Source organism: Drosophila subobscura, chromosome J (genome assembly GCF_008121235.1).
Source record: "Drosophila subobscura isolate 14011-0131.10 chromosome J, UCBerk_Dsub_1.0, whole genome shotgun sequence".
NCBI classification, from domain to species: domain Eukaryota; kingdom Metazoa; phylum Arthropoda; class Insecta; order Diptera; family Drosophilidae; genus Drosophila; species Drosophila subobscura.
The window spans coordinates 19,643,938-19,668,580 of record NC_048532.1 but is presented as its reverse complement, the minus strand read 5'-3'; the positions used below and the strand labels follow the sequence as shown (position 1 = coordinate 19,668,580).

The window sequence follows — 24,643 nt, the reverse complement described above, 5'->3', positions numbered from 1 at the left end:
CGATGTTCTCTGTCGCTGTCGGACGTGCGCTGCTTGCACTTTTTATTTATTCTCCGAGTGATTCAGAACGTTTTATCTTTCGCTCTCTCTCCGCGCTAGACTTTTGGGAGATTTACTCTGGAATAATTGCCCAAAAACGCTACTCGCGAATGTTTCTGGCACGCCGCACAAGTCCTCAACTAACTACACAATTACTACGTAAAGTATTTAAACACAAATAACAAAATTAAAGACACAAATTTACGTAATTTGCACCAAAAACGGAGAAGGAGAAGCAACAGCAACAGCAGCAGCAGAGTGCCAATCAATTTACACGCCAAATCCCAGCAAAGCTACGGCTCCTCCTCGTCGTCGTGGTCGTCGTTGTCGTACGAAGCGCCAATCTGAACTGCCATGAACTGAATCCGAATCTCTGTGGCTATCGCTTTTCCACAACGTGCCCCCCATCGTCGTCTAGTGGATAGAAAAGTGGAATTTCAAAATAAAACAAAACGAATCAACGCACCCGCGTGACATGCGTAGTAGAATTCATGAGAAAGAAACACTACTCTAGCCTTTGGAGCACTTCCAGACACAAACAAATTGATCCAATCTACAGCCAATAATGATATTTAAGTGATAAATGACTAAAAACAATCATATAGAAGCAAAAACTATGACTTTTTTCCAACCACTTGTTGTTTGTGTGTGTGTTATTGTTTGTGCCAAAAGCTGTGTAGTACTGTGAAACGCACTAACTAGTGCTGTGTAGCGCGGCCCTTAGCAAAGACACACACCCACGCAGATGAGGCGCGTCATTTTTAAAATTGTAAACATCTCTCGTTGCTGCTGCTGCTGCTCTGCCTTTTTTGTTTGTTTTAGTATTTAATTAGTTACTAAATATGGTGATGTGTATGCACTACACCTGAGTGTGTATATCGAGAGTATATTTTATTTCACTTGTCTCACAATTAACGAATAATTTAAGTCATATTTATATTTATTTATGCAAACAATAACGCCAGTCGGCCTGGCCTGACTATACGTTCGGTTGACTGCCCCTATTAGAGCACAGGCCACATATTACCTTTGACAGCGAACCGGCCCACGCATCACCGCGTTCTAAACCCATTAATCTATAACACAACGGAGAACCCCGCCGTATCGCGGTGGTTATCATGCCTGCACATGTTCATAATTGGCAGAATGACTGCTGATTATTTGCGTTACAGCAACTTTGACAATTTTGGACGATTCCAAGTTAACCTGTCGCCCATAGGGCTAACACAACCAAAACACAGGGGAACTAAACAAATGCCAACAAAGCGATAAAAGCAAACACAAGCACACACACTCAACGGAGACATGTCATCATCACAGCCATCACCATCATCGTATCATCATCATCATCATCAATGGAGAACCTGATGGGGCTTTCGCTCTGCGGCGGCGGCGGCACTTTCGCAGTCGCACCGCTGCGCATTCCACTGCAGAACGCCGGCCGTGCCAGACCATAGCGGTTCTCTCTCTCTCTCTCTTGATTAATAATCGCTAACAAACAAACGTTCGGGCAGGGAATGGTAGTGGTTCGAACATTGACCAAATAAACAAGCATCTATCCAGCCATCCATCGAACTATCCGCTAACTCTTCTATTCCCATAAGAATCGAATGTGAGACGCGCTTGCTAATTGCCTTGTTTTCTGTTTTCCCTGATCTATTCCGTGGTGTTTTGGTGACTCTCCGACTCTCCGTTTCCTGTTCGTGTTTCCCCAGTGCAGTCCGCAGACAAAACAAACAAATTTCAAAGCCAACAAAAGTTTCTATTGTGAATATTTTCGACCTCGTCGCGAAAGTTTCTGCGTTTCTGCTGCGTGCACGTAAGTACAAAACTCATTTTTGGCATTGAAAAAGCAGCAACAAAACAGCCGAAAAAGCCGAAACAGCAACAATCAAAAATAATTTCCGTTTAATTGCAGCTGACACTGTGGCTGACACACAGCAAAATGGCCACAGCGAATGTGAAGATCATCGAGTCGAAACTGGACATATTCCAAGCACCGCAGAGCTATGCACTGGCCCATGCCGTTGAGTCATCGTTCTCGGCGCTGCGCGGCACCCTCGCCTGGCAGTTTAGCCTCATATACGGAGACGTGGAGGAGCTGCGTCAGCGGCGGGTGGCGCGCGGCAACTGCGCCGTGCTGGAGCATAATGCACGATTTGTCTACTATTTGGTGACAAAGTCTAGCATCTACGATGCCACCACATACGAGGACGTTCAGGCGGCATTGATTTGTATGCGAGAACATATGGTGAGTGAGAGTGAGTGGAGGGGCTTTCTCTTTCCATAGAGCATTGCCAAGTCGACGCGCTCTGAAGAGAGGCTTTCCCATTAATTTACAGTTAATTTATTTGTACAATGAAATATTTATGCCGCCATTCGATCCACAGCGCAATCATGAAATCACCAAAGTGGCCATGCCGCGCATCTGCTGCGGCAACGATGGCCTCGACTGGAAGCAAGTAAAGCGCCTGATGCAGCAGACCTTTGCCCACGGCGAGTATCCAATCGAGATACTCGTCTGCGAGCACGAGGACATGTCCAAGGAGGTGAGTCACTCAGGAAAGATATGTACTTAAAGCTGTTAACTAATCGATTCAATTCCTAGCTGGCTGCACCCAAGTGTCAGATTACCGAGGCGAAGGGCAACCTGTTCAGTGCGCCGGAAAACTTTGCTCTTGTTCACTCTGTTAGCGCGGACTTTGCCATGTGTGCGGGCATCAACTTGCAGTTCCGCTGCAAGTTCGGGCAGGTGGATGAGCTGAAGCGGCAGCACAAGCACACGGGCAATGTGGCAGTGCTGGAGCAGGGCGGTCGCTTCATCTACAATCTGGTGACCAAGGAGCGCAGCCACGAGAAGTGCACCTACACGGCCCTCTACTACGCGCTGCTGGCCATGCGCGAACACATGGTAAGAGCAGACAGAAGCTTTGGCAGACCGAAACTTGATTCTCACTCGAAAATGTCTCCGTTTTAGAGGGAGAACAACGTAACAAAGTTGGCCATTCCCCGCCTGGGTTGTGGCATCGATCGTCTGGACTGGCTGCGTGTCCGCAACCTGCTGGAGCTGGTCTTCGCCGATGACAAAGTGGACATCATTGCCTTCTTCTACACTCCGCCCCCGATGGTCAAGGCCAGCATGAACATTGTCTGTCCCACGTGTCATCATATGAAGACCATACAGATACCGCGATCCGTCAGCGCATCGCGCCAGTCGCTCCACCGGGAGAAGACTCCATTCTGAGAGATCGAATCCAATGGGAATTGTATATACGTACTCGAAATGGTTTTGCATGGGACTTGTAGCACCAAATGCACCGCCGCATATCTATTTAGTTAATAAGTTATTCTACACTTAAGAGATTTTTGTTTTTGCACCTGAAAATGCATATTCTGTGGGTATTTATATTATAAATTAATAAATATAATACGGCGCCCCAAGCTGGAGGGCACATAACCAAGAAACGAAGTTTCGCTATAGAGTAGGCATTGCTCCCACTTCTGTCACATTCATTACCAACTGTAGTCTGTAATTATCAACACGTTATAAACAAAAATGTATTGTCCTAAACTTTTAGAGCTACGTCAAGCATTTCGTCGCGCTTTTGTGGTCGGCATGTCAGGACAAGGCTATCAAATCAACGAAATCGATGGGGATCTGTTCTCGGCACCCAAAACGCACTCGCTGGCCCATTGCGTGGGCGCAGACTTGGCCATGGGCGCAGGCATAGCTGTGAAGTTCAAGGAGGTCTACGGCAAGGTCGATGAGCTGCGTGCCCAGAAGGCGGCCAGCGGTGATGTGGCTGTGCTCAAGGATAATGATCGCTACATTTACTATCTGGTGACGAAGCCACAAAGCTGGGGAAAACCAACATACGAGTCGCTGCAGTCATCTCTGGAGCAGATGCGCGAACACATGGTGAGTGGCTTGCGCTAACTTTTAGATCAATTCTTTGCTTATGCTTTTCGAATACCTTTTGGCAGCGCAAGAACAAGGTTAAGCAGCTGGCCATACCGCGCATCGGTTGCGGTATTGATGGCTTGGAATGGGACAAAGTCAGCGGCGTTCTGGAGTACGTGTTCGGGCAGGAGCAGCTGGAGATTGTCGTCTACAACTTTGTGCCTCCACCAAGCAATTAAGAATCAATTCTAGGCGAAGATATCAAATAAAAGAAGTATACATATACATACATATACCTAACATCAATTGTATTTATTATGGGAATGGGAAATATGTGCAATTGAATCCTTAATCCTTGATGTCCTTGAACCGAAAGAGATTGAAAAGGATCGGGGAAGTTGTCCTGATTACGAAAAGGTGTGGCACATTCTGATCGGCCCACAAATATAGAAGAAAAGAAGAAAAACAAAACTGTTGTGTTGCTGTTCTCAAAATTTGTTGTAAAAGATGTTTTTGTTATTGTTGTACAACAAACACTTTCTTGAAGTGAACCAACCACGTAGTTAGCACAGTGCCGCTTCCGCGATCACGACGGCCATTTCTTAAACTAAAAATGCATTCGCACAGTGGCGCCACCGTGATTATTACGGCCATTTATGGAACTAAAATATCGTAGTTCGAGAGTTGACCGCTCTGTGTTGGGGCGCCACTGTGAAATTTTGAAATTGGTCCACTGAAATGGCCGAAAACAGGAAAATTTTCAGACAAAGTACCAGGCGAACAGAAGTCAGCAGAAGGTAACTGGTAATTTTAGTTACTTGGCGACTGAAAAATGAATTGCGGTTTCATAGCATCCAGATTTTGACACAGTAAAAAAACATGGAAACCAGTTACCTTCTGCTGACTTCTGTTCGCCTGGTACTTTGTCTGAAAATTTTCCTGTTTTCGGCCAGGAAACAGGAAACAGGAACATTTTCAGACAAAGTACCAGGCGAACAGAAGTCAGCAGAAGGCAACTGGTTTCCATGTTTTTTCACACAAGTTTCCTTCTGCTGGCTTCTGTTCGCCTGGTACTTGGTCTGAAAATTTTCCTGTTTTCGGCCAGGAAACAGGAAACAGGAAAATTTTCAGACAAAGTACCAGGCGAACAGAAGTCAGCAGAAGGCAACTGGTTTCCATGTTTTTTTTTCACAAAGTTTCCTTTCTGCTGGCTTCTGTTCGCCTGGTACTTGGTCTGAAAATTTTTCCTGTTTTCGGCCAGGAAACAGGAAACAGGAAAATTTTCAGACAAAGTACCAGGCGAACAGAAGTCAGCAGAAGGTTACTGGTTTCCATGTTTTTTCACACAAGTTACCTTCTGCTGACTTCTGTTCGCCTGGTACTTTGTCTGAAAATGTTCCTGTTTTCGGCCAGGAAACAGGAAACAGGAACATTTTCAGACAAAGTACCAGGCGAACAGAAGTCAGCAGAAGGCAACTGGTTTCCATGTTTTTTCACACAAGTTTCCTTCTGCTGGCTTCTGTTCGCCTGGTACTTGGTCTGAAAATTTTCCTGTTTTCGGCCAGGAAACAGGAAACAGGAAAATTTTCAGACAAAGTACCAGGCGAACAGAAGTCAGCAGAAGGTTACTGGTTTCCATGTTTTTCACACAAGTTACCTTCTGCTGACTTCTGTTCGCCTGGTACTTTGTCTGAAAATGTTCCTGTTTTCGGCCAGGAAACAGGAAACAGGAACATTTTCAGACAAAGTACCAGGCGAACAGAAGTCAGCAGAAGGCAACTGGTTTCCATGTTTTTCACACAAGTTTCCTTCTGCTGACTTCTGTTCGCCTGGTACTTGGTCTGAAAATTTTCCTGTTTTCGGCCAGGAAACAGGAAACAGGAAAATTTTCAGACAAAGTACCAGGCGAACAGAAGTCAGCAGAAGGTTACTGGTTTCCATGTTTTTTCACACAAGTTACCTTCTGCTGACTTCTGTTCGCCTGGTACTTTGTCTGAAAATGTTCCTGTTTTCGGCCAGGAAACAGGAAACAGGAACATTTTCAGACAAAGTACCAGGCGAACAGAAGTCAGCAGAAGGCAACTGGTTTCCATGTTTTTTCACACAAGTTTCCTTCTGCTGGCTTCTGTTCGCCTGGTACTTGGTCTGAAAATTTTCCTGTTTTCGGCCAGGAAACAGGAAACAGGAAAATTTTTCAGACAAAGTACCAGGCGAACAGAAGTCAGCAGAAGGTTACTGGTTTCCATGTTTTTCACACAAGTTACCTTCTGCTGACTTCTGTTCGCCTGGTACTTTGTCTGAAAATGTTCCTGTTTTCGGCCAGGAAACAGGAAACAGGAACATTTTCAGACAAAGTACCAGGCGAACAGAAGTCAGCAGAAGGTTACTGGTTTCCATGTTTTTTCACACAAGTTACCTTCTGCTGACTTCTGTTCGCCTGGTACTTGGTCTGAAAATTTTCCTGTTTTCGGCCATTTCAGTGGACCAATTTCAAAATTTCACAGTGGCGCCCCAACACAGAGCGGCCAAATCTCGAACTACGTTATTTTAGTTCCAGAAATGACCGTCTTCATCGCGGGGGCGCCACTGTGCAAAGAGGTGACTGTCAAAATTTGACAAAAATAACAGGAGAGATTTGTTTTGTTGTTTTCTCCTTTATTTGTAGTCCGTCCAGGATGTGCCACGCCCCCTCGTGATCGGCACAATGTCCTGGATCCTTTGCGACCAGTTCGGGTACAAGGACATTAAGGATAATGCCATTTTCACGTTGTTTTTTCTTTTTAATCTCTACAAGGCTATAGCTCAGCTGTTTCCTGTCGAAAAAGGACATGTCACGCCTCCTCGGGATCGGGAAAATGTCCCGGATCACTTCGGGTGCAAGGACATTAAGGATAATGCCATTTGAATTTTGGTTTTTCTATAGAATCCCCTTCAACGCTATATCTCGGCGGTTTCCTGTCGGATCAGGACATGGCATGCCTCCTGGCGAAGGTACGAGTCTCCTGTATCGCTTGAGTCCATCAAGGACCACAAGGACTGCAGGATATGGCTGTCCTACGCTATTTTGTAATTGGGAACTTTTTAGCCTGAAAGTATGCTATACTTTTGAGAACAAAAGCAGCCCCCAAAAGATACTTCAAAAGTTGTATATAATACCAGACCATCCCAAAAGTATGCTACACTTTTAATTTTTATTAAAATATCTTTGCTCTTACATATGTTTACAAACTTACATGTTTAAGTTAACTTACTAGATATTAAACATTTACTATTTACGTTTATTATTTGGCTACACGGGGAACATAATTGTATACAACAAGTTCAATAGCATCCGACTGGAAAATCTCGCAGACCATTTCTTTCACTTTCATCCAGGAGAGTCCGTCCAGGCCGCATCCAATGCGAGGCATAGCCAGCTTGTGGACATTGTGGGCAATCTGAAATAGTGGACACAGCGAGGATGAACAAATTGGGAAGGAAGTTATGCATAGTTTTCACATACCATATGCTGCCGCATCGCGGTCAAGGAACTGTGGAGTAGCTGATAGGTGGGCTTGCCCCAGCTCGTTTGCTTGGTAACGAGATTGTAGATAAAACGCTCCTGATCCTTTAGGATGGCAACGCCACCCGGCTGGACATTCTGCCTCTGCAATGTCAGTAGCTGGCCAAACTTAGTGCTGCGGAAATACATACAAATTATTAGTTTTGTGTGTTGCAAAGGAGAACGTAGGACATACCGAAATTTGACAGCGATCCCTTTGCCCATACGCAAGTCGGCGCCCACGCAATGGCACATGGAATGGTCGGCCTTCGCGCTGAACAAGTCCCCGTTCACCTCTTTATAAACAAAACCTGACATTTCTATCAGCTTAATCCAAATTTCTTTCAAGTCGACCTGTGGCTCTGTTTACAAAATTTTAGTTTCATTTGCGCGCAAAAATACGTGCTAACGCTTTGCGGTATATATAAAAGGGAAAGGTATATTTCGGTATATTTCTTAGGGTCAGACTGTATATTTTATCGATAGCTCCGCGGTCATACTGTTTTGAACTCTTTTGTTGTGCGCGCTATTTTTCAAATTTTTCAATGTTTTCACTTAATAAACATGTCTCTCTTAATAATTTAAATACATTTACATACTGTAGACAAAGTTTACAGAAGGCCGATTTCAATGAAAAATTCAAATGCAAATTTATAAAATATTAGGTCATAAGGTATACAATTCAACAAAAATAAGTATTTAAAATACGTTAAATTGATTCTTTAATCAGATTAAACCATTTTTTCAGTGTTAAAAGTCGTTGCAAGCTGGTAATATTAAATAGAACATCAAAAACGAGGAATTGCATTTAAGACTACGATAAGTCCACAATAGGGTTGTCAAATTACAAAAAATATCATATCGGTGAAATATGTTGCTTGAAAAAAATATGAAAATAATATATCGATATATTTGATATTTTTGATTTTTTTTCTTATATATTTGCTAAAATTCAATTCCATGCGCATCGGAAATAAATAGCTAAAGTCGAGAGAAGCCCAGTTTCGTGAGCCAAACGAATAGGGACTTGTATCAGTGTGATATCGCAGCAATCTTGGAGCAAAATTCGGTGTCTTTATAGTCTCTGAGCCAGACTGCCAGACGGATGGACAGACATGGCCATATCGACTCGGCTAATGATGCTGATCAATACTACTAACAACAGATTATATATTCTTTAAGGGGTCGGAAACATTTTTTCTCGACGCGTCTGTCTTGCGTTACACGCATCCCTCTGTTGATATCGATGTCTTTCGAGCTATCGTGCGTATAACAGCCCCCACAGTTAACAGCTCATGTTGACTAACAGCTCTTCACAGTCGGCCTTTCCTGAAAAAAATCACAGCGTCCTCGCGAGATTCGCCTTCCTTTGTCGTCATCTTCATCTGGTTCATCAGGTGGGAGTTCGCACCAGCGTTTCATCCTGTCAGATGAATACACCGACTTATAGTGCCTCTGCTTTCGTTGGGCATAAGGGATATCTTCTACCAGATATCGGTCGTTTGGCAGCACTTTGTTGACAATAAATGGACCTTTATAGCGAGGCTCCAATTTGCGTGACGTTCCCGTGCTAAACGGCTCATTCTCGACTAATACAAGATCACCAAGGGTATATACGGTTGGCTTGGAATGGCTGGCATCGTAACGTTTCTTCGCAGCAGCCCTATGATCGTTGACTGTAGTGGCAGCGTCTGCTCGTAGCTTCTCCAACTCAGATTGCGCTTGAGCAGTTTGATGCGGCTATTCAGCTTATCCATTTGCTCCTTGTGCTGGTCGACATGTCTCCGCTCGTCTTCGATGTTCATCGTCAGCTCCTTGATCTTCTTGTCCATCTTGCGGTTGGCCTTCTGCTGCAGCAGCCGCTCATTTGCCCTCGTTCTCCAGCTGCTCCTCCAGATTGGCGATCTTGGCCTCGAGTGTGGCGATGGTGGCCTTCACCTTGGTGCGCTGTGCCGTTTCGATCTCGGCCAGCTTGGCCTTCAGCTCCTTGTTCTGGCGCTCGAGCAGAGCGCGTCCATTCTCGCTCTTCTGCGAGTTGGACTTCTCGTTGGCTAGCTCCGTGGTCAGCTGCTCGATCTGCATGTAAATTTTCCTGGTGAATAGCTTGTCTTGATTCGATGCTCGCAAACGCATCATATTTGCCTGTTGGCACTTCTCATTGTTTGCATGAAACTTATTGCATTTGGCACAACGCGACTTCTTCTTCTCTTGTGGGCATGAATTAGCGAAGTGCCCCAATTCTCCACAATTGTAGCACTTTTGAGCCTCCTTTGGCTTTGTTGTCTTTACATCGTAGTCCTGTTTTGGCTCCAAGTTGCTGCCTTTTGGTAAGAACTCCTTTTTGTTTATGACTGGCCGACCTCTATTTACAAAATACGACTCGGCTGCATCACGAAACTGCTTCATTGAAGAAAACTGAATTGCCGCAATACTATTTTGCAACTCTCGATGCTGTAGACCTGATCTCACATATCGTATAACAGCTGCTTCACTAAGCTTGTACCGCACGCCAAGGGCGGACATCCGGAAACAATACTCCTTCACTGTCTCCTTCGCTCGTCTGGTTGCATTAGCCATATTGAAGTGCACTTCAGCTTCGTCTGGGTTAGATCCGAACTCTTCTAGTATAGCTGTAGCGAAGTTGCTCCATGTGGTGTGTAGAACCGGCGACGAGTCGAGCCACATCTTAGCGGGACCCTTGAGCCGCGTATAAATTGCGAGTAAGAGAAATTTCTCGTCCCATTGGTACGCATCAACTACCTTGTTGACACGATCGATGAACTGGTCCACGGAGATGGCGTTATCGTCGCTGGGGTCATAGTCCGGTAAGGTACTCGCAATTTCCTTGACCGACGCTTGCCTTACGTTGTTGGTAGCCTGTCTACCCGGGTTAATGTCGTGGGACACACCTTCGATATTTTCTTCTCTGATCTGCTGCTGCTGTTTTGTTGTTGCTCCTAATGTTGTTGCTTCTGCGTTTTTCCTTTGCATGATGACCAACTGAACCATCATATTCTTCAGCTCTGTCATTTCATTCTGCATTTGTGAAATCGTCGCCGCTTGTGACGTCAGCGTCTCCTCCTCATATGGACTACTGATTCCAGCTGCTTGTGGCATCTCTACGTCTTCGGATTTCTCAAAATCAATTAGTCGTTGTACTAATTCGGCTCTAGAGCCCGACACTGCCAAGTTCCTCTCTCGTACCAGGAACCGTAACTGGTCCACCTTAAGTTCTGCTATTTTGACCATTTTCGTTAATATGATCGTCTCTCCTTATCAATGATTTTGTCTGCTTTTAACCTGCACGCACAAGCAATCCTGTTAGCATGTGTGCAAGCGAGACAACTGATATGTTTGTATTTCACAACGTTGTGCAATTTCCCAACGACGCTACATATACACACAAGCCCTTTGTATGTATGACTGTATAATACCAGGCTCACACAGATTCCTGGCGCAATTTCTTGAGACTCTTTCTTTCCAGGTCCACTAAAGTTCCTGATCGCTGAACATTGAATCCGTCTGCCACGTAGAAAAGGAACACCTCCGTAATTTGCAATTTTCTTTGTCACATAGACCTTAGGGAACACATCCCATTGCAAACTTCCCACGCCGACGATTCTTGCTGCTTTTCTTGAGTTTCTCTTAAAATTTTACACTCTGCACATAACAACTCTACTAATCCCACTTCTGAACTGTGAAGGGATGGCTTTAGAGTAGTATAGTAGTATTTATTGGATATAATAAGTTGAAAAATATATGTAGAGTGAATTAATTGTGAAATAGGTTTTCCTCGACGCGTGCTGTCTTGATCGCTTCCACTTCCAAAGAGAACTATCGCCTCTGTTGATATCGATGTCTTTCGAGCTATCGTGCGTATAACAGCCCCCACAGAGTTAACAGCTCATGTTGACTAACAGCTCTTCACACAATATACCCTATATATTTATTTAGATCCTGTGGTTAGTTACCGAGCTTGAAATATCAAAAAATATCGCAAAAACATATCAATATATTGATATTTTGGGGAAAAAAATCACGATGTAAATATGTTTTTATTTTAGAAAAAATATCGATTTCATGCTTATTCTAGTGTTCGTTCGATGACTCATCGTCATCGAGAGGATTTCCCCTGACCGTTTAGTAACAGGAGAGGATTTCCCCGACAAATTGCCCATTCACAATGGGACACAATTTCCCATTCAATTCCCGAAATTGCGCGTTCACAATGGGCGTCTTTATTATTATTCTTATCATTCTTTCCTCCCTTTCATCATTCAGTCAATCTTTCAATTTTCGTGGGACCAACCAATTTCGCAGTAGCGATTAAATGAGTTTTATTTTCGAATTAATTGCCTCGTTTGTGCGCAAAATGCTGGAACTGTTGCAATTCGGGGGCAAGACACTGACAAACACACTTAAAATCTATGTCAAAACAAACACTGGCCGCACGCTGACAGTGAACCTGGAGCCGCAATGGGACATCAAGAACGTGAAGGAATTGGTGGCGCCGCAGCTGGGACTGCAGCCGGAGGAGGTGAAAATCATATTTGCCGGCAAGGAACTAAGTGACGCAACCACCATAATGGTAAGCCAGTGGCACTGACACCTAAATGACATACTAATCCCCTTTACTTTCAGTAGCAATGCGATCTGGGGCAGCAAAGCATTTTGCACGCAATCCGCATGCGACCGCCCGTGCGGCGGGAAAAACTTCCTTCAGCGACGCTGGAGGAGGAAGAGCCACCAACGGAGGAAGCTTCCAAGCCGCTTAACGAAACCCTGCTGGACTTGCAGCTGGAGAACGACGAGCGTCTCAACATCACAGACGAAGGTGGGCAACAGGTGGTAGCAATTTCTGCAGGAATTTCTTACTAAACTTTGTCTTAATCTTCCAGATCGTGTCCGTGCCAAAGCCCACTTCTTTTTACACTGTGGGCAGTGCGATAAGCTATGCAATGGCAAGCTCCGCGTACGCTGTTCGCTCTGCAAGGGAGGCGCCTTCACAGTCCATCGCGATCCAGAGTGCTGGGACGATGTGCTCAAGCCCCGACGCATACCCGGACACTGCGAGAGCCTGGAGATTGCCTGTGTGGACAATGCGGCTGGCGATCCGCCCTTTGCCGAGTTCTACTTCAAATGCGCTGAGCACATCTCGGGCGGCGAAAAGGATTTTGCGGCGCCACTGAGTTTAATTAAGAGCAATTTCAAAGATGTGCCCTGCCTGGCCTGCACGGATGTAAGGTCAGTGGAAACCCTTTCCTTTGCTAGTTGAAAAGCAATTTTCAGTTAATTGATTCCTTTGCAGTGAAACAGTTTTGGTCTTCCCCTGCGCTTCCCAGCACGTCGCCTGTATTGACTGTTTTCGGCAATATTGCCGTTCGCGCCTCAGCGAACGCCAGTTTATGCCCCATCCAGACTTTGGCTACACACTGCCCTGTCCTGCTGGCTGTGAGCACTCATTTATCGAGGAAATCCATCACTTTAAGCTGCTGACACGCGAGGAGTACGATCGGTATCAGCGCTTTGCCACCGAGGAGTTTGTGCTGCAGGCTGGCGGCGTGCTCTGCCCACAGCCGGGATGCGGCATGGGACTGCTCGTGGAGCCCGACTGCCGCAAGGTGACCTGTCAGAGTGGCTGTGGCTATGTCTTCTGTCGCAACTGCCTGCAGGGCTATCACATTGGCGAGTGTCTGCCGAACGGTGGCAGTGCCAGTGCGTCCAACTCCTGCGAGTACGCCGTGGACCCCACTGTAAGCATTTTCTTGACACAAATCACTGTGTGATTGTGTAATCGTTTGCGTTCTTAGCGCGCGGCCGAGGCACGCTGGGAGGAGGCCACCAACGTCACCATCAAAGTCAGCACCAAGCCCTGTCCCAAATGTCGAACCCCCACGGAGCGCGATGGTATGTGCTGGAGCCAAGAGACGCAAGTCGTCAGATTTACGTAAATGCCATGCCACATTATTGTCTCTCATCTTCCAGGCGGCTGCATGCACATGGTCTGTACACGCGCGGGCTGCGGCTTCGAGTGGTGCTGGGTCTGTCAGACGGAATGGACACGCGACTGCATGGGCGCCCACTGGTTTGGCTGATCCTGGATCCTGGTTCTGCGTTTATTCTGTGTCTTCGTTTGTCTGTTGACTAGTTCTAAGTTACGAGCTGCAGTAAAAACTGTTTGCGAGCAGAGCACCCTGTTTGTTGTCCACACAATCAATAGCAGCAGCAAGAACACCCTTCAAGGGGAGCCAACTCCATCTTCGACTCCATCCTACCCCACTGTAATCCTTCGTTGCGTGCGCACACTTTGTTTACGTTTTTTTTCTTGCACCCACACATATATTTCGAGGACTTTCCTCTTTGAAAGCAAGCGGAAACCGCAACAAACACGTGCACTTGGCCACAGAGAGCAAGAGCGCGAGAGATAGCTGAGACTGCGCAGTGGCCGGCAGCTGAGAGAGAAAGTACTCAAGAAACTCAGGCGCGTAGTCAGAGGGGTACGCCATAAGAATTAATTTGCGTTTCAGGCGGTTTTTGTCTGTTTGAAATATGTTCACAACTTTCAGTAGCCAACGAACCACCGCTTTGAGGGATGGCGACTGCACCCCAAAATATAATCAATAGAGCTACCCTACAGCCCCCCTACAGCTCCCGAATGTGCTATCTGCCAGCTTGACTTTCTACCTTTTGGCTTATCGGTCATCAGGGGTCGAGGTCTGGCTGCCAAATGCCGCAGGGGTTCAGTGGCCAAATAATTTGCGGTTAGCCGCACTCAAAGCTCCGTTTGTGCTTCTGCGGCTGCCCCGGAAAGCGTGCTACCGCTTTGCATATTGATGGCAGTTCAGTTTTGGTCTGTTCTGCTCTGTTCCTATCCCGGACATCGATAAATCGAGCCTATACATACCTCGTCTCGTGCCTCATTCACGTTCACAACGTGGGAAACCCCCAAATGGGAATTTGGCAAACATTTTCCCTGCGCAATCTCTCTTTCTCGCTCTCTCCCCGATGCCACCTCTCGTTGCAAGTAACATAACGGTCTAGATTCCGCTCTGTTTTTGTTTGGTTTCTGTTTTGTGCTCTAATTCGTAAGCAAAGCAAAGTGAATAAAGTTCAAAAAATTCATGAGAGAAAGAGCGAGAGCGAGCGCCAGCAGCCCCAAAGTGCAGCCACACACAATCCTCTCTCCGCTCCTCTCAATTTGATGCTCGCTCGGAGAGCTGTCCCGCGCATGTGGCAGCTTGCCATCGAATCGGGTCACATAGCTCTACTACGACTGCGAGTACGAGGTACGAGGTTCGAGGTATGTGCCTCTGCCTCTGCCTGTGCCTGTGCCCAGTGCAGCTGCGAGCTGGCTGTGCCGTTTTCTGTTTTCGCTTTGGCTCTTGGTCTGTTTTTGCTCCTTTTTCAGCTGCCACCACGTCTTTTGCCAGCTTTTCTTGTTCTTGCCACAGGGGACTTCGGTCTCCCGTTCGCTGTTCGCCATTCGCCATTCGCCGTGTTGCAGGGCCTTCGGTGTATAAATGGAAGCGCGCCAGCGTATCGCATTTCAGTCTACGTCGGACTTTCGCGCGCGCCACACATGCTGCGTATACGTAACACTTTTGGCTACAGCTACACCACAGCAGCGTAGGCATTCAGTCTATCAGACTGAAGCAAGAGCAACACCACCGCTGCCGTCCGGCACTCTGGGAAGTGTGGTGTGCTCTGTCTGGTGTGCCTCTGCTCTGCTTTGCTCTGCCACAGAGCTGATCATTTGGGCCGCCCCAAACTGTGGCTGCTCTTCGATTTTTCCGCGAGAGTGCTCGAAGAGAGAACGAGTGTCTGGCTGGCTGGCCGAGCTTCAGGGCCATTGTGTACGAACGGTTTTTGTAGCCACATTTTGAAAATGTAACGGTATTTTGTGGCATGTGAAAACGGAAATGAGAGTTTTAGCAAATATATTCGTGATGTGAAATTGATTTTCGTACAGAAAACAATCAACAAAAAGTAAAAGCAAATAAATATTTAAAGAAATTAAAAAAGAAAACTTTTAAATATAAAAAAAAATTCAATCAAGCGTGGATTTCGTGCTGGATATTTGGTAAATATCAATTTTAGCTAAGAGATTTCCATAAAAATGTTTCTTTGATATTGTTTTTCAATTAAATTTTCATTTGTTTTCGGGTTGACAAAATTGTTTTTGGAACATGTTGAGACACTCCCACGCTTGCATGCAATCCCTGCCCCAATTATTGAAATCCATCATTGACAACAGCCGTGGCAGCAGCAGGGGCAGCAACTCAATTAAAATCAGAAAGTTGCGCTGCATACATTCCAGTCGCCAGCTCGAGTGCCTCCCCAGCAGGCACAGGCACAGCCACAGCCACGGGTCCGTTGCACATACGCAGCGTGTGACGTGACGCAGGAGCCGTGTAATGTAACGGTGGGTGCTGGAGGAGCTGGCGCTGCGTCTGAAATTTCAAAAAGTACAGAAAGCCAGCACGGCCAGCAGCGGCGGCAGTGGCAGACCAAAAACCCGTCTCGGGCTGCTGTTTTTATTGATTTATGTACAGGGTACAGGGTACAGTGGGAGGCTGTTGCTGTTGCTGTTGTGTCGCACTGTCCCAAAACAGAGCAAAGAGCAAACAGAAAAAAAGGAACCACCAATACATAAATGGAGACACCGACACCAGTGCCAGCACCAGTGCCAGTGCCAGTAAGGGGTGTGTTTGGAACACGCAGCATCTCGCCATTTACATTTCTACCTCGTGCTCAACTTCCGTTTCCTGCTGCTCACTCACTGTTGCCACCACCCACCACTGTGGCTGCCGCTGCTTTGGCTGCAGAAGAGTGCCAGAGAGTGGCGTGGCGTGGCGTGGCGCGCCAGTCTGGGGGCGAGTGTAGGGTCCACCCTGGCAGGACTGATTGCAGTTGCTTAACGTATTTCGAGGCTCATTTCATTTACGGCTCCTCCGCACATTGTTCCTTTGGCGCGCACCTAACCCTTTTTCGGGGGTGGCGTGAAAAGCTCGCTCTCTTCTCAGTCACTGAAGCTCTCTGTCGCTCCGCTATTATGCTCTCTGCCGGCATGGACCCACTCTCTCTCACTCTCTCTCTCGCTCTTGCTCTCTGTGCGAGCTTGTGTTTACATTGATTATGTTATCCACTCTGCCCCTGCCCTGCCTGTTTGACTTTGCTAATAGAGTTGTCCATCGCCCACACCTCCAGCCCAACCCCTTGGACTTGCTAATTTGCTGCCAGGACATCATCATCATTACCTTCACTATCATCATCATCAACGTCAGCGTCACCGGATCAATAAAGTTTGCCCAACACCCCCCGACACCCACACCCCCAATTGCCTTCAATTATATTTTGTTTTTGTATTTTTTTTTTGTTTTTTGTTGTTTTTTTTGCACAAAAAGTTTATTAATCAATAAACGCACACGTCAAGCGCAAGCTTACAGCGACGCACACCAACAAATGTACACACAAACACACAGATGTAATGTGTATGTGTGTGTGTGTGGGTGAAGCTGCTGAAAGACGCTTTGGTGACGACTATTACTCTTCAGCCCTGCCACCCCCATCATTGCCTGTGCCCCCACCTTATCAATGCGGCAGGCCAGCCTCCATCTACTCTCTGGTTTGTGTGTGCACTTTTGTGGCTCATTAACGGCTTGCATGCGGCCAAAATGCATGCGGTTATTCATCCATTGCAATGGGTGTGTGTGCGGGTGTGTGTGTGTGGCGAGATTGGGTAGATGCGCTCGATAAGTTGAGTGGCTGCTGGCCCCACCACCCATTGCTGCTGCTGTGGCTCCTGCCCGTGCGTGAGTGCAAAACAAACGGAATTTTGCGCATGGCTCATCATCGGGAGATGCAGCCGGCAGTTGTTTGGCACTCTCCCAACCACCAACCAACCAACCAACCAACCAGCCAACCGCCACTTAACGGGCATCTTCAGCAGCCGCCAGCCACCCACCACATTTATACATAATAAGAGGCTCGGCATATTCGGTATGTTTGGTTTGTGCAGCCTCTCATTAGCATATGGAATGGAGTCTTGAATCTCAAGAGTTTCTTCATTCAGCGCTTGCCCCTGGCTTTCGTTTCTTTCTGTTTGCTGGCTACAGCAGCTGCAAAATAATTTGTAACTGGCCAGACTCCCAGCACTTCGAGAATGGCTTCTTCACTTATCTGTTAATCCCATTTCCAGCCCAGCCTCAGCGTCAGACCACACGTCTTGAGCATAAAAAGTTATTGGCTCAATGTTAATTGAATTGTTGGGCAGGCCAACTGTTTAACGGTCTGCCCACAATCATTGCCAATCTCAATCCCGAAACCCATTGCCATTTCCCTGCCCCGCCGCTCGGGCCACACTATTTTTCGTCTGATAATAAACCAACCCATTTCTCTTTCCCTCTCTATCCCCCTCGTTGCAGGACAAAAGAAAACTGCAAGTGTGGCGAAAATTGATTCCAGCATAAATAAAAGGCAGCCAAGCGTGGACAAGGCAGACAAGGACAGTGGCAACAAAACAACGCAAAGGATAAGCAGGCGGGGGTGAGAGCCCAGGATTTCGGAGTGGCAACACAGTCTAGGTGTAGCTGTGGTAGGACGGAAAATCAATAAGAGACACATGTAAGAGGACACCAAAAGCGACCACGTTGACCAGGCAATATGGAAGGCACCGCAAACGGAATGGGGCACACCACGACCACGACCACGACCACGACTGGCCTCAGCCAATAGTTTGGGGGAGGCAGAAACTTTCAAGCTTTCGCCAAGTAGAAGCTCAGAACATGTCGGACCGTTACCAGGCCGGCTACTACGATCACCATCAGCCTCAGCATCAGCACCAGCACTCTCACGCTCATCCTCCCCATCCGTATCCACATCAGACTGCCATGTCGCATTATCCACCGCAACCGTACAGATCCGGATATGCTGGGTATCATCCCTATGCCGGTGGCTATGGCTATGGAGCGGGTAGCTCTTCGTATATGCCGAACTACTATCGCTATGCCGCCTATGCCTCGCCCCACTACAGCCAGCCGCACGCGCATCCGCATCAGGGAATGTTTACGCCCGCTGGCCAGCAACTGATCCCCTCCAGCGTGCTGCACTATCCACCTAGGCCGCATCCACAGGCACATCCCTACCAGCATCAACCGCAGCAGCAGCCCGGCTACGAGCAGCCTCCGCCCTCGCTGTACAGTTCTTCCGCCTCCAGTTCAGCCTACGGACAGGCGAGAGGCTTTGGAGGCTACACGGGACCCACGCCCCACTACGCACCGCCAGGCCGATCGACGACACCAGCACCCAATCGAACAGTTTTGCCGCCCAACTATCTAGAGCCGATTCGCGGCTACCCAGAGCAGCATCAGCATCAGCAGCAGTTGCCGCTGTCTGCCACACCAAAGCTGGAGGAATCGTTGCCCGCAGAGCTGGAGGTAGAGGCAGGATCGCCGGCACAGAGACTCACCACCTCACCGCCACTGATCAGCGCCACGGGCACGGACAGCGGCATCAGCAACTGCAGCACACGTGCCAGGAGCGACAGCAGCCAGAGCACGCCCGTCTACAGTGGCGACTATCCGGTGAATATGTCCGTGGAGTCAGCCTCCTGTGTGCCCTACCACTGTCCCGCCGAATACGAGGAGGAAGAGATGCAGCAGCAGCAGCCACAGCAGCAACAGCAGCAGCAGCAGCCATCGGTGGAGTCGGAGCCAGAGCTGGAGGAGAGCAAAGTGACAAAGTCCGGCTCCACTCCGCTCGATATTCCTGGTAAGTTGTCAGCTTTTTATCAACGATTTTTTCTTACACTCTATTTAATTTGCAATTATGCGAGAGGGGAGGGAGCCAGAGCGGAAGGGAGAGCATTGGTAAATTTATGCAAACATATGTCAGGCACGGGCAGATTATGTAACAAGTATTAAAGTCAGCCAAGGGGTGGCGTGGCAGCAGGGGAGCCAAATCGACTGGGACTGGCGCACAGTGGGGCAGCAGGAAACCCTCGAAGAACCGAAAGCCACAGTGGAGTCTAACCACTGTGCACGGCACACACACTTTTATGCTTGATTCTGCATGCAAATTAATGCAAGAACTGTCCATTCACATTGCCGTCATCGTTGTCAGCAGGGCCGGCGGAGGAGTGTCGTCAGCGACGTAGCGCCTGACGAGCAATGTCCGTCAGCAGGCAGACGGAGACGTGGGCGGAGATGGGGCCGACCTCTTGCCGAGTCGACGTTTTGCAAACACTCAACCAATCAGCGTTGGTTAACTGCTGAAATACTTCCGCTTCCTGACAGCGTGACTTACAGCCACGATGCGGGTGGGACACAGGCAGGCAGTCAGAGGAAGAGTTGGAGGTACGTCATGGCTCAGGGCGCTTTAAAGGCTCGCCAAAAATTAGCTGTCTATTTAGGCACGCGACGTGTTTTCCCCGATGAGTCGCTTTTTAATTTGTTGGGGTTTTCGCTTGCTTGTTTGTCGTGTGTGCAAATCAATAAGTTAGCTGGCTCTGGCCATGGGCTGGAAGTCAGGTGAGAGCCTGTCCGTCCGCACGGATGACAGCTCTTCGAAATATTTCGCAATGCAAACGAACTCGTGGGGGAGTTCATGTGTGTGTATGCTGCTGAGTGTGTGCTGGTGTTGGTTTGGAGCTTCCTCGTTATCAATGGACGTTTGACTTACACACACTGACAACCCCCACACCCACACACATCCACGACAGGCTTTTCAAGGGGGTGTCTTAGCGTCTGTGCTTGTGTGTGTCTCCCCGTTTGTATGAGTGAAATGTCATCACAGCCAGCATGTAAATGAACTTTACAGCGTAATGTGGTGGTTGTAGTTGGTGGTGCCACACACACACACACACTACTACGACTATTAGAGAGCCAGCCACACTGTGGAGCATACTGTGCACTAGCCAGAGTCCCCCTCACACACACTCTTACTGGTACTCATATTGGGGCAAAAATCAATGGCCGTTATGTCAAATAAAGTGAGGAACCAACTTATCGATCAAGGTATAATAACCACCAAATAGATCGGGCAAGCCTAAACCGATTGCTACCCTCAATTACTGACAAAAACAGAGTTTCCACGAGGAACTTTTAAAATATTCCCAAAATTCCGCTTTAATTTGCAGCAATAATTGATTTATTGCCACATTTAATTGCAACTTTAGGTGCAACGCAGTAAAGGCAGTGGGAACAGCAACAACAACAACCAGGCAAAACACTAAAAACGGTAAACACGGCTCGGGGTTCGGGTCGAGTAGCATGCGCCGAAAAGTGCGCTACACTTTTTGTTGATTTCAGCTCCGTCTTCGGCTTTGCTATGCCGCTCACGCAAACTGGCGCAAACTGTATGTGTGTGTAGCACGTTCAACAAGTGCATGACGCGCTCGCTCCCGCTCTTTTTCTCTCTGGGGACTGGCTCTCCTCTCTATCCATCGCTCAATACAGAGGCAACCCCCTTGGGGGCAACAGTCACAGCAAAAATATTTGATAAGCGCGTGCGAAAAAGCCCTTTGCTTGGGTTGGCTACGCTCGCTGCGAGACTGGTCAAATGGATCCATGAATTTTAACCCTTGATTGTAGTCCGCACGCATGACAAAATAATTAGAGCCTCAGGAATCCCCAGGCATGGGGAACGAACTCCATAAACGAAATCTTTTTAGCAATATTGATTTTCCCTCCAAGCGGGGCACTGCTGCTGAGTGACGGCTTCTATACTTTTATCTCTGCTTGCTTTCCAGATGACATAAGCGCGCCAGCGGCGCAGTCAGCGTCGCCGCCAACACCGCCAGTGGCCAGCATTGATAAGGCGACTCCGACGCCCACAGCCGCCGCCGCCGCCGCCGCCGCCGTGTCGGAAGTTGTGCGGCGAGCGGAAATCAATTTGGCGAAGCCAAACAAGGAGACACCAGTAGCAGCAGCAGCAGCAGCAGGAGCCGAGGCACAGGCAGACACGGCAGCAGAAAGGACGACAACAACAACGCCGCAGGATGCAGTGGAGCGGGGTTCGCCTTCTAATCCAATCAGCGAGGATGCAGCGGAAACGCCAGAGCTGGGGGTAAGTTGAGGATTAAATCAAATTAGCGTTGAGGCGCCCAAATTGAAAATTAAAACTGCAGGAGCAGCAATCTGCAGCTGCAGAAGCAGCAGCTGCTCTTCCCAGAGTTGATTAGTGGTCCCGTCCCGACTTGTCCCGATTGGGTTTCCAATTAGTGCTGTCGAGATTGCTCCGGCAATGGTCTGTGGGTGAGCGGGATGGTGTGGCATGCTCATTATGCTCCACATTGGAGCCACGCACCGGGATAAATTAGGCCAAAGCATCGGAGAAACGAGAGCCTGATAATGACAGCCTCGACTGCGTTGGCTACAGGCGTTCGTTCGCTATCCTTTACGCAGCAGACGAGTGGCCAAAAGAGAAGACCAAAAGCGAAATGCGTTTAGCTCCATCGACCGGCTTTCTAGGCACTCACTTCGCTCTCTCTCTCCCTCTCTTGCCCTGAGAGAAAGCACACAAAAAGCTCTCCCACAGAGAGAGAGACCGAGAGCGAGACCAACGGCCGGAAGCCTTTTTACAGGGTGTCTGTGCCAGTCGCCGTGCACGCCGAGTACTGTGCAAAAGGGGCGCCTATTGATTTTTGGGGCGCTACGTTGAACTTCACCCGGCTGACGACGACGACTGTGACTATGACTATGACTGGAGCTGGAGCGAGGTGAGGCTTGGCTTAGGGGGTGCTGGGTGCTGGGTGCGCCTAGGGGTCCTAGGGGTTGCCTGGTAACATGAGCTGCCATCAGCGAGCACGCGCCAGCACTCGGATTGGGGCTTAGAGCTGGGGCCAGGAGCTAAAAGTTTTTTCAAGTGCCCGCCACTTGAGCGTAACAACTTTGTTGCTTCTTTTCGCCACTGCAAAACTGGAAAACTAAATCGATTTTCTGCTGCAGGAACATCCATTGCCGCCAGCCACAACAGCGTCCAACAACTGGAGTACATCGCCGCGCCGCTCGCGCACTCCGCCCGTGCCACAGAACTCGCCCGTGGGCTATGGCCAGTCAGCCAGCGTCCCGCCCGCCTTGGCTCCGCTGTTCCAGCAGCAGCAGCAGCAACAGCAGACGCCCAACAGCCATAAGCGACAGACAACGGCTGCCAAGAGTCGTAGCATCAGCATCGGCAACAGCAACAGCAATCGCATCATGGAATGCGATCTCATTCCGAGCAAGAAATCAAAGCGAAGGACGAGCAAAAGGGAAGCTGGAGGCGAGGAGCAGTTGGAGTCGATGGAGCCGACAGTCAGAGAGCAGATAAGGGTGAGCGCCGTCTAGCCGTTTAATCTGGAAAACGTTTTAACTTTAATTTTCATATGCCTGCAGGACATCAAGCCGTTGCCGGGATTTCTGCAGGCCTTTGGCTCCACCGAAATTGGTCGCTTCTCGGAGCGGTTCCTGCAGACACCCGAGTCGCTGGTCGAGCGTCTGGCTGAGGAGTATGCCGCAAGCAATAGCAGTTACTCCCCCTACAGCACAGGCGGCTACTACGAGCCGCACTCCACGCCGCCGCAGAGCTATCATCCCTATGAGGAGCAGCAGCACGCTGCCTACCAGGGACACATGCACATGGCACATGCACGAAATCGGGCAATGCGCGGACACGGCGGCGGCTATGGCTACGAAATGCCGGACTATATGGCGTATGAGCGATATGCGGCATACGGAGCGGGCAGGCCACGACATCGATACGGGGAGATACGCTGCAATGGCTACTAAATGGCAGCAGATACAAATACAGATCGATATATGTAAGGGAAGAGCAGTTTAGATTAGAGTTTTAGTGTTGTTTTAGTCGTGCAAAAATCGTTGTCATTCGAAATTCTCTGTGTGTGCCTTTTTCGGTCAAAATGCGACAATGATTCGGGACAGCCACTCCCCCTAATCAGAAGAGTTTTTGTTGCTGGCTGGGGTAGGGGTACTGTCGCGGCATTGTTTGCAGTCAAAATTCAAGAATAACCAAGAAACCAAGAAGCCAAAATATTGTTAGCAAACCGTCTACATAAATACGTGTAAAGTAGTCAACAATTTACATAAGCGAATAAGTAGATAAGTAGTTCAATCTATTTTAAATCGAAACTGAAATCTTGTCCCACTGTACATACAAATGCATTTCGTAAAGGTTATACATATGTAGGCATATAAGAAAAGTCTTTCGAGCAGTTACTCAACTCTTTACAACAGGAAAAATCTCTATTAAGCACAGAGAACCGCTTGGAAGATTCAAATAAAGATTACTTGGGCACAAAACTCTTTCGGCGGTTCTCGGACGAGCTTGGGGACTACCAATAGCAATTAGCAAAAAAACAAAAAGATGTGCCATTGAAAGTCGATCTTTAATCAAAAAAGAAACACCATTAATAATTTTAGGAATTACTTTTATGTACAATACAAATTCAAGTTCTGCTCTAGGCTACAGGCCAGAGGTATAGTTATTGTAATTGTAATTGTTAAAGCAATGCAGTACACACAGATACACACACACATACACTTGAACCACCGCACTAATTTGTACTTGGCAAACATTTTCTTACTACATATACTCGTATCTATCCGTTTACTAACCACGAATTTGGTAGACCCTTTTCGAATTGATTTCTTTGTTCGATTAAGTGCCTTAATTTACTTGATTTCCGAATATTGTATTTGTAATAATCTAACTATCTGTGCGTGAACAAATACAACAGACATTATCGAATTTGTATTGTATGATTTACCTCGTACCAAAGCAAAAACAAATTCAGGTTTCAAATGGGCCCAACAACTAAATTTCAAAGCGAGCGAACAGAGAGCAAAAGAATAAACCCCAAAACACACATCGAGCAACATTCAAAAATGTTTAATAGCGTTTAAAATTAGTTAGTATCGAGTCTACGAGTGTACGTACTCACCCCCGAACAAAAAGGAAGCAAGTAAAGCCCTATCGAGGGTGCAAACAACCCACTAAAAAGGAGGCGTAATAAGAACACAAGTATTTAGTATAATTAAGTCCGTGTGTAAATAAAAAAAAAAAAAAAATTTGAAAGTTTGAATTTTATGAAATAAATTACACAAAAAATGATTAGCAAAAAGGATGTTGATGGTAAACGAAATGCTAAAGTCCATGTACCTTGTACT

At 47.6% G+C, this 24,643-nt stretch overlaps 5 protein-coding genes across 10 annotated transcripts; 4 read left to right on the top strand and 1 right to left on the bottom strand.

The window, feature by feature from the left end:
- The first annotated feature begins 59 nt into the window (after positions 1-59).
- On the top strand, positions 60-3,459 carry LOC117893286. Its single transcript, XM_034799852.1, has 6 exons — positions 60-198; positions 1,760-1,858; positions 1,958-2,290; positions 2,430-2,588; positions 2,648-2,950; positions 3,017-3,459. Exons 3-6 carry the CDS (start codon positions 1,985-1,987, stop codon positions 3,281-3,283), a joined length of 1,035 nt encoding a protein of 344 aa, XP_034655743.1. The 5' UTR covers positions 60-198; positions 1,760-1,858; positions 1,958-1,984; the 3' UTR covers positions 3,284-3,459.
- LOC117893287 (ADP-ribose glycohydrolase OARD1) lies at positions 66-4,217 on the top strand. Of its 2 annotated transcripts, none has more exons than XM_034799853.1 (3): positions 66-198; positions 3,618-3,958; positions 4,024-4,217. In XM_034799853.1, exons 1-3 carry the CDS (start codon positions 150-152, stop codon positions 4,177-4,179), a joined length of 546 nt encoding a protein of 181 aa, XP_034655744.1. In that variant the 5' UTR covers positions 66-149; the 3' UTR covers positions 4,180-4,217. The 2 variants fall into 2 exon arrangements, with proteins under 2 accessions (XP_034655744.1, XP_034655745.1); XM_034799854.1 differs by having other exon boundaries at positions 66-203.
- A 2,895-nt stretch (positions 4,218-7,112) lies between these two features.
- Positions 7,113-7,891, bottom strand: LOC117893801 (ADP-ribose glycohydrolase OARD1). The gene is made up of 3 exons (XM_034800545.1): positions 7,678-7,891; positions 7,443-7,617; positions 7,113-7,377 (listed from the first exon to the last, which is right to left on the bottom strand). Exons 1-3 carry the CDS (start codon positions 7,797-7,799, stop codon positions 7,222-7,224), a joined length of 453 nt encoding a protein of 150 aa, XP_034656436.1. The 5' UTR covers positions 7,800-7,891; the 3' UTR covers positions 7,113-7,221.
- Positions 7,892-11,754: 3,863 nt separating this feature from the next.
- LOC117894662 (E3 ubiquitin-protein ligase parkin) lies at positions 11,755-13,670 on the top strand. Of its 2 annotated transcripts, none has more exons than XM_034801837.1 (6): positions 11,755-12,069; positions 12,126-12,315; positions 12,380-12,725; positions 12,790-13,234; positions 13,292-13,388; positions 13,467-13,670. In XM_034801837.1, exons 1-6 carry the CDS (start codon positions 11,812-11,814, stop codon positions 13,574-13,576), a joined length of 1,446 nt encoding a protein of 481 aa, XP_034657728.1. In that variant the 5' UTR covers positions 11,755-11,811; the 3' UTR covers positions 13,577-13,670. The 2 variants fall into 2 exon arrangements, with proteins under 2 accessions (XP_034657728.1, XP_034657729.1); XM_034801838.1 differs by having other exon boundaries at positions 12,054-12,069; positions 12,123-12,315.
- Positions 13,671-14,777: 1,107 nt separating this feature from the next.
- On the top strand, positions 14,778-23,833 carry LOC117895845 (extensin). 4 transcript variants are annotated; one of them, XM_034803802.1, is made up of 6 exons: positions 14,788-15,561; positions 17,906-18,328; positions 18,857-19,250; positions 21,229-21,545; positions 22,421-22,789; positions 22,853-23,833. In XM_034803802.1, exons 2-6 carry the CDS (start codon positions 18,266-18,268, stop codon positions 23,243-23,245), a joined length of 1,536 nt encoding a protein of 511 aa, XP_034659693.1. In that variant the 5' UTR covers positions 14,788-15,561; positions 17,906-18,265; the 3' UTR covers positions 23,246-23,833. The 4 variants fall into 4 exon arrangements, with proteins under 4 accessions (XP_034659694.1, XP_034659692.1, XP_034659691.1 ...); XM_034803801.1 differs by having other exon boundaries at positions 14,786-15,561; positions 17,906-19,250; positions 22,427-22,789; XM_034803800.1 differs by having other exon boundaries at positions 14,787-15,561; positions 17,906-19,250.
- Positions 23,834-24,643: the final 810 nt, after the last annotated feature.

What these genes read in the sequence shown, in the direction of transcription:
- LOC117894662 (XM_034801837.1), top strand. Translation starts at nt 11,812, where the DNA reads ATGAGTTTTATTTTCGAATTAATTGCCTCGTTTGTGCGCAAAATGCTG. An exon ending in GTGACGCAACCACCATAATG is followed by an intron (nt 12,070 to 12,125) that starts GTAAGCCAGTGG and finishes TACTTTCAGTAG; the next exon opens with CAATGCGATCTGGGGCAGCA. An exon ending in AACCCCCACGGAGCGCGATG is followed by an intron (nt 13,389 to 13,466) that starts GTATGTGCTGGA and finishes CTCATCTTCCAG; the next exon opens with GCGGCTGCATGCACATGGTC.
- LOC117895845 (XM_034803800.1), top strand. Translation starts at nt 18,266, where the DNA reads ATGTCGGACCGTTACCAGGCCGGCTACTACGATCACCATCAGCCTCAG. An exon ending in CACTCCGCTCGATATTCCTG is followed by an intron (nt 19,251 to 21,228) that starts GTAAGTTGTCAG and finishes CTTGCTTTCCAG; the next exon opens with ATGACATAAGCGCGCCAGCG. An exon ending in CAGTCAGAGAGCAGATAAGG is followed by an intron (nt 22,790 to 22,852) that starts GTGAGCGCCGTC and finishes ATATGCCTGCAG; the next exon opens with GACATCAAGCCGTTGCCGGG.
- LOC117893287 (XM_034799853.1), top strand. Translation starts at nt 150, where the DNA reads ATGTTTCTGGCACGCCGCACAAGTCCTCAACTAACTACACAATTACTA. An exon ending in ACTAACTACACAATTACTAC is followed by an intron (nt 199 to 3,617) that starts GTAAAGTATTTA and finishes CTAAACTTTTAG; the next exon opens with AGCTACGTCAAGCATTTCGT. An exon ending in AGCAGATGCGCGAACACATG is followed by an intron (nt 3,959 to 4,023) that starts GTGAGTGGCTTG and finishes ACCTTTTGGCAG; the next exon opens with CGCAAGAACAAGGTTAAGCA.
- LOC117893286 (XM_034799852.1), top strand. Translation starts at nt 1,985, where the DNA reads ATGGCCACAGCGAATGTGAAGATCATCGAGTCGAAACTGGACATATTC. An exon ending in ACGAGGACATGTCCAAGGAG is followed by an intron (nt 2,589 to 2,647) that starts GTGAGTCACTCA and finishes TTCAATTCCTAG; the next exon opens with CTGGCTGCACCCAAGTGTCA. An exon ending in TGGCCATGCGCGAACACATG is followed by an intron (nt 2,951 to 3,016) that starts GTAAGAGCAGAC and finishes TCTCCGTTTTAG; the next exon opens with AGGGAGAACAACGTAACAAA.
- LOC117893801 (XM_034800545.1), bottom strand. Translation starts at nt 7,799, where the DNA reads ATGTCAGGTTTTGTTTATAAAGAGGTGAACGGGGACTTGTTCAGCGCG. An exon ending in GGGATCGCTGTCAAATTTCG is followed by an intron (nt 7,618 to 7,677) that starts GTATGTCCTACG and finishes GTATTTCCGCAG; the next exon opens with CACTAAGTTTGGCCAGCTAC. An exon ending in CCGCGATGCGGCAGCATATG is followed by an intron (nt 7,378 to 7,442) that starts GTATGTGAAAAC and finishes CCACTATTTCAG; the next exon opens with ATTGCCCACAATGTCCACAA.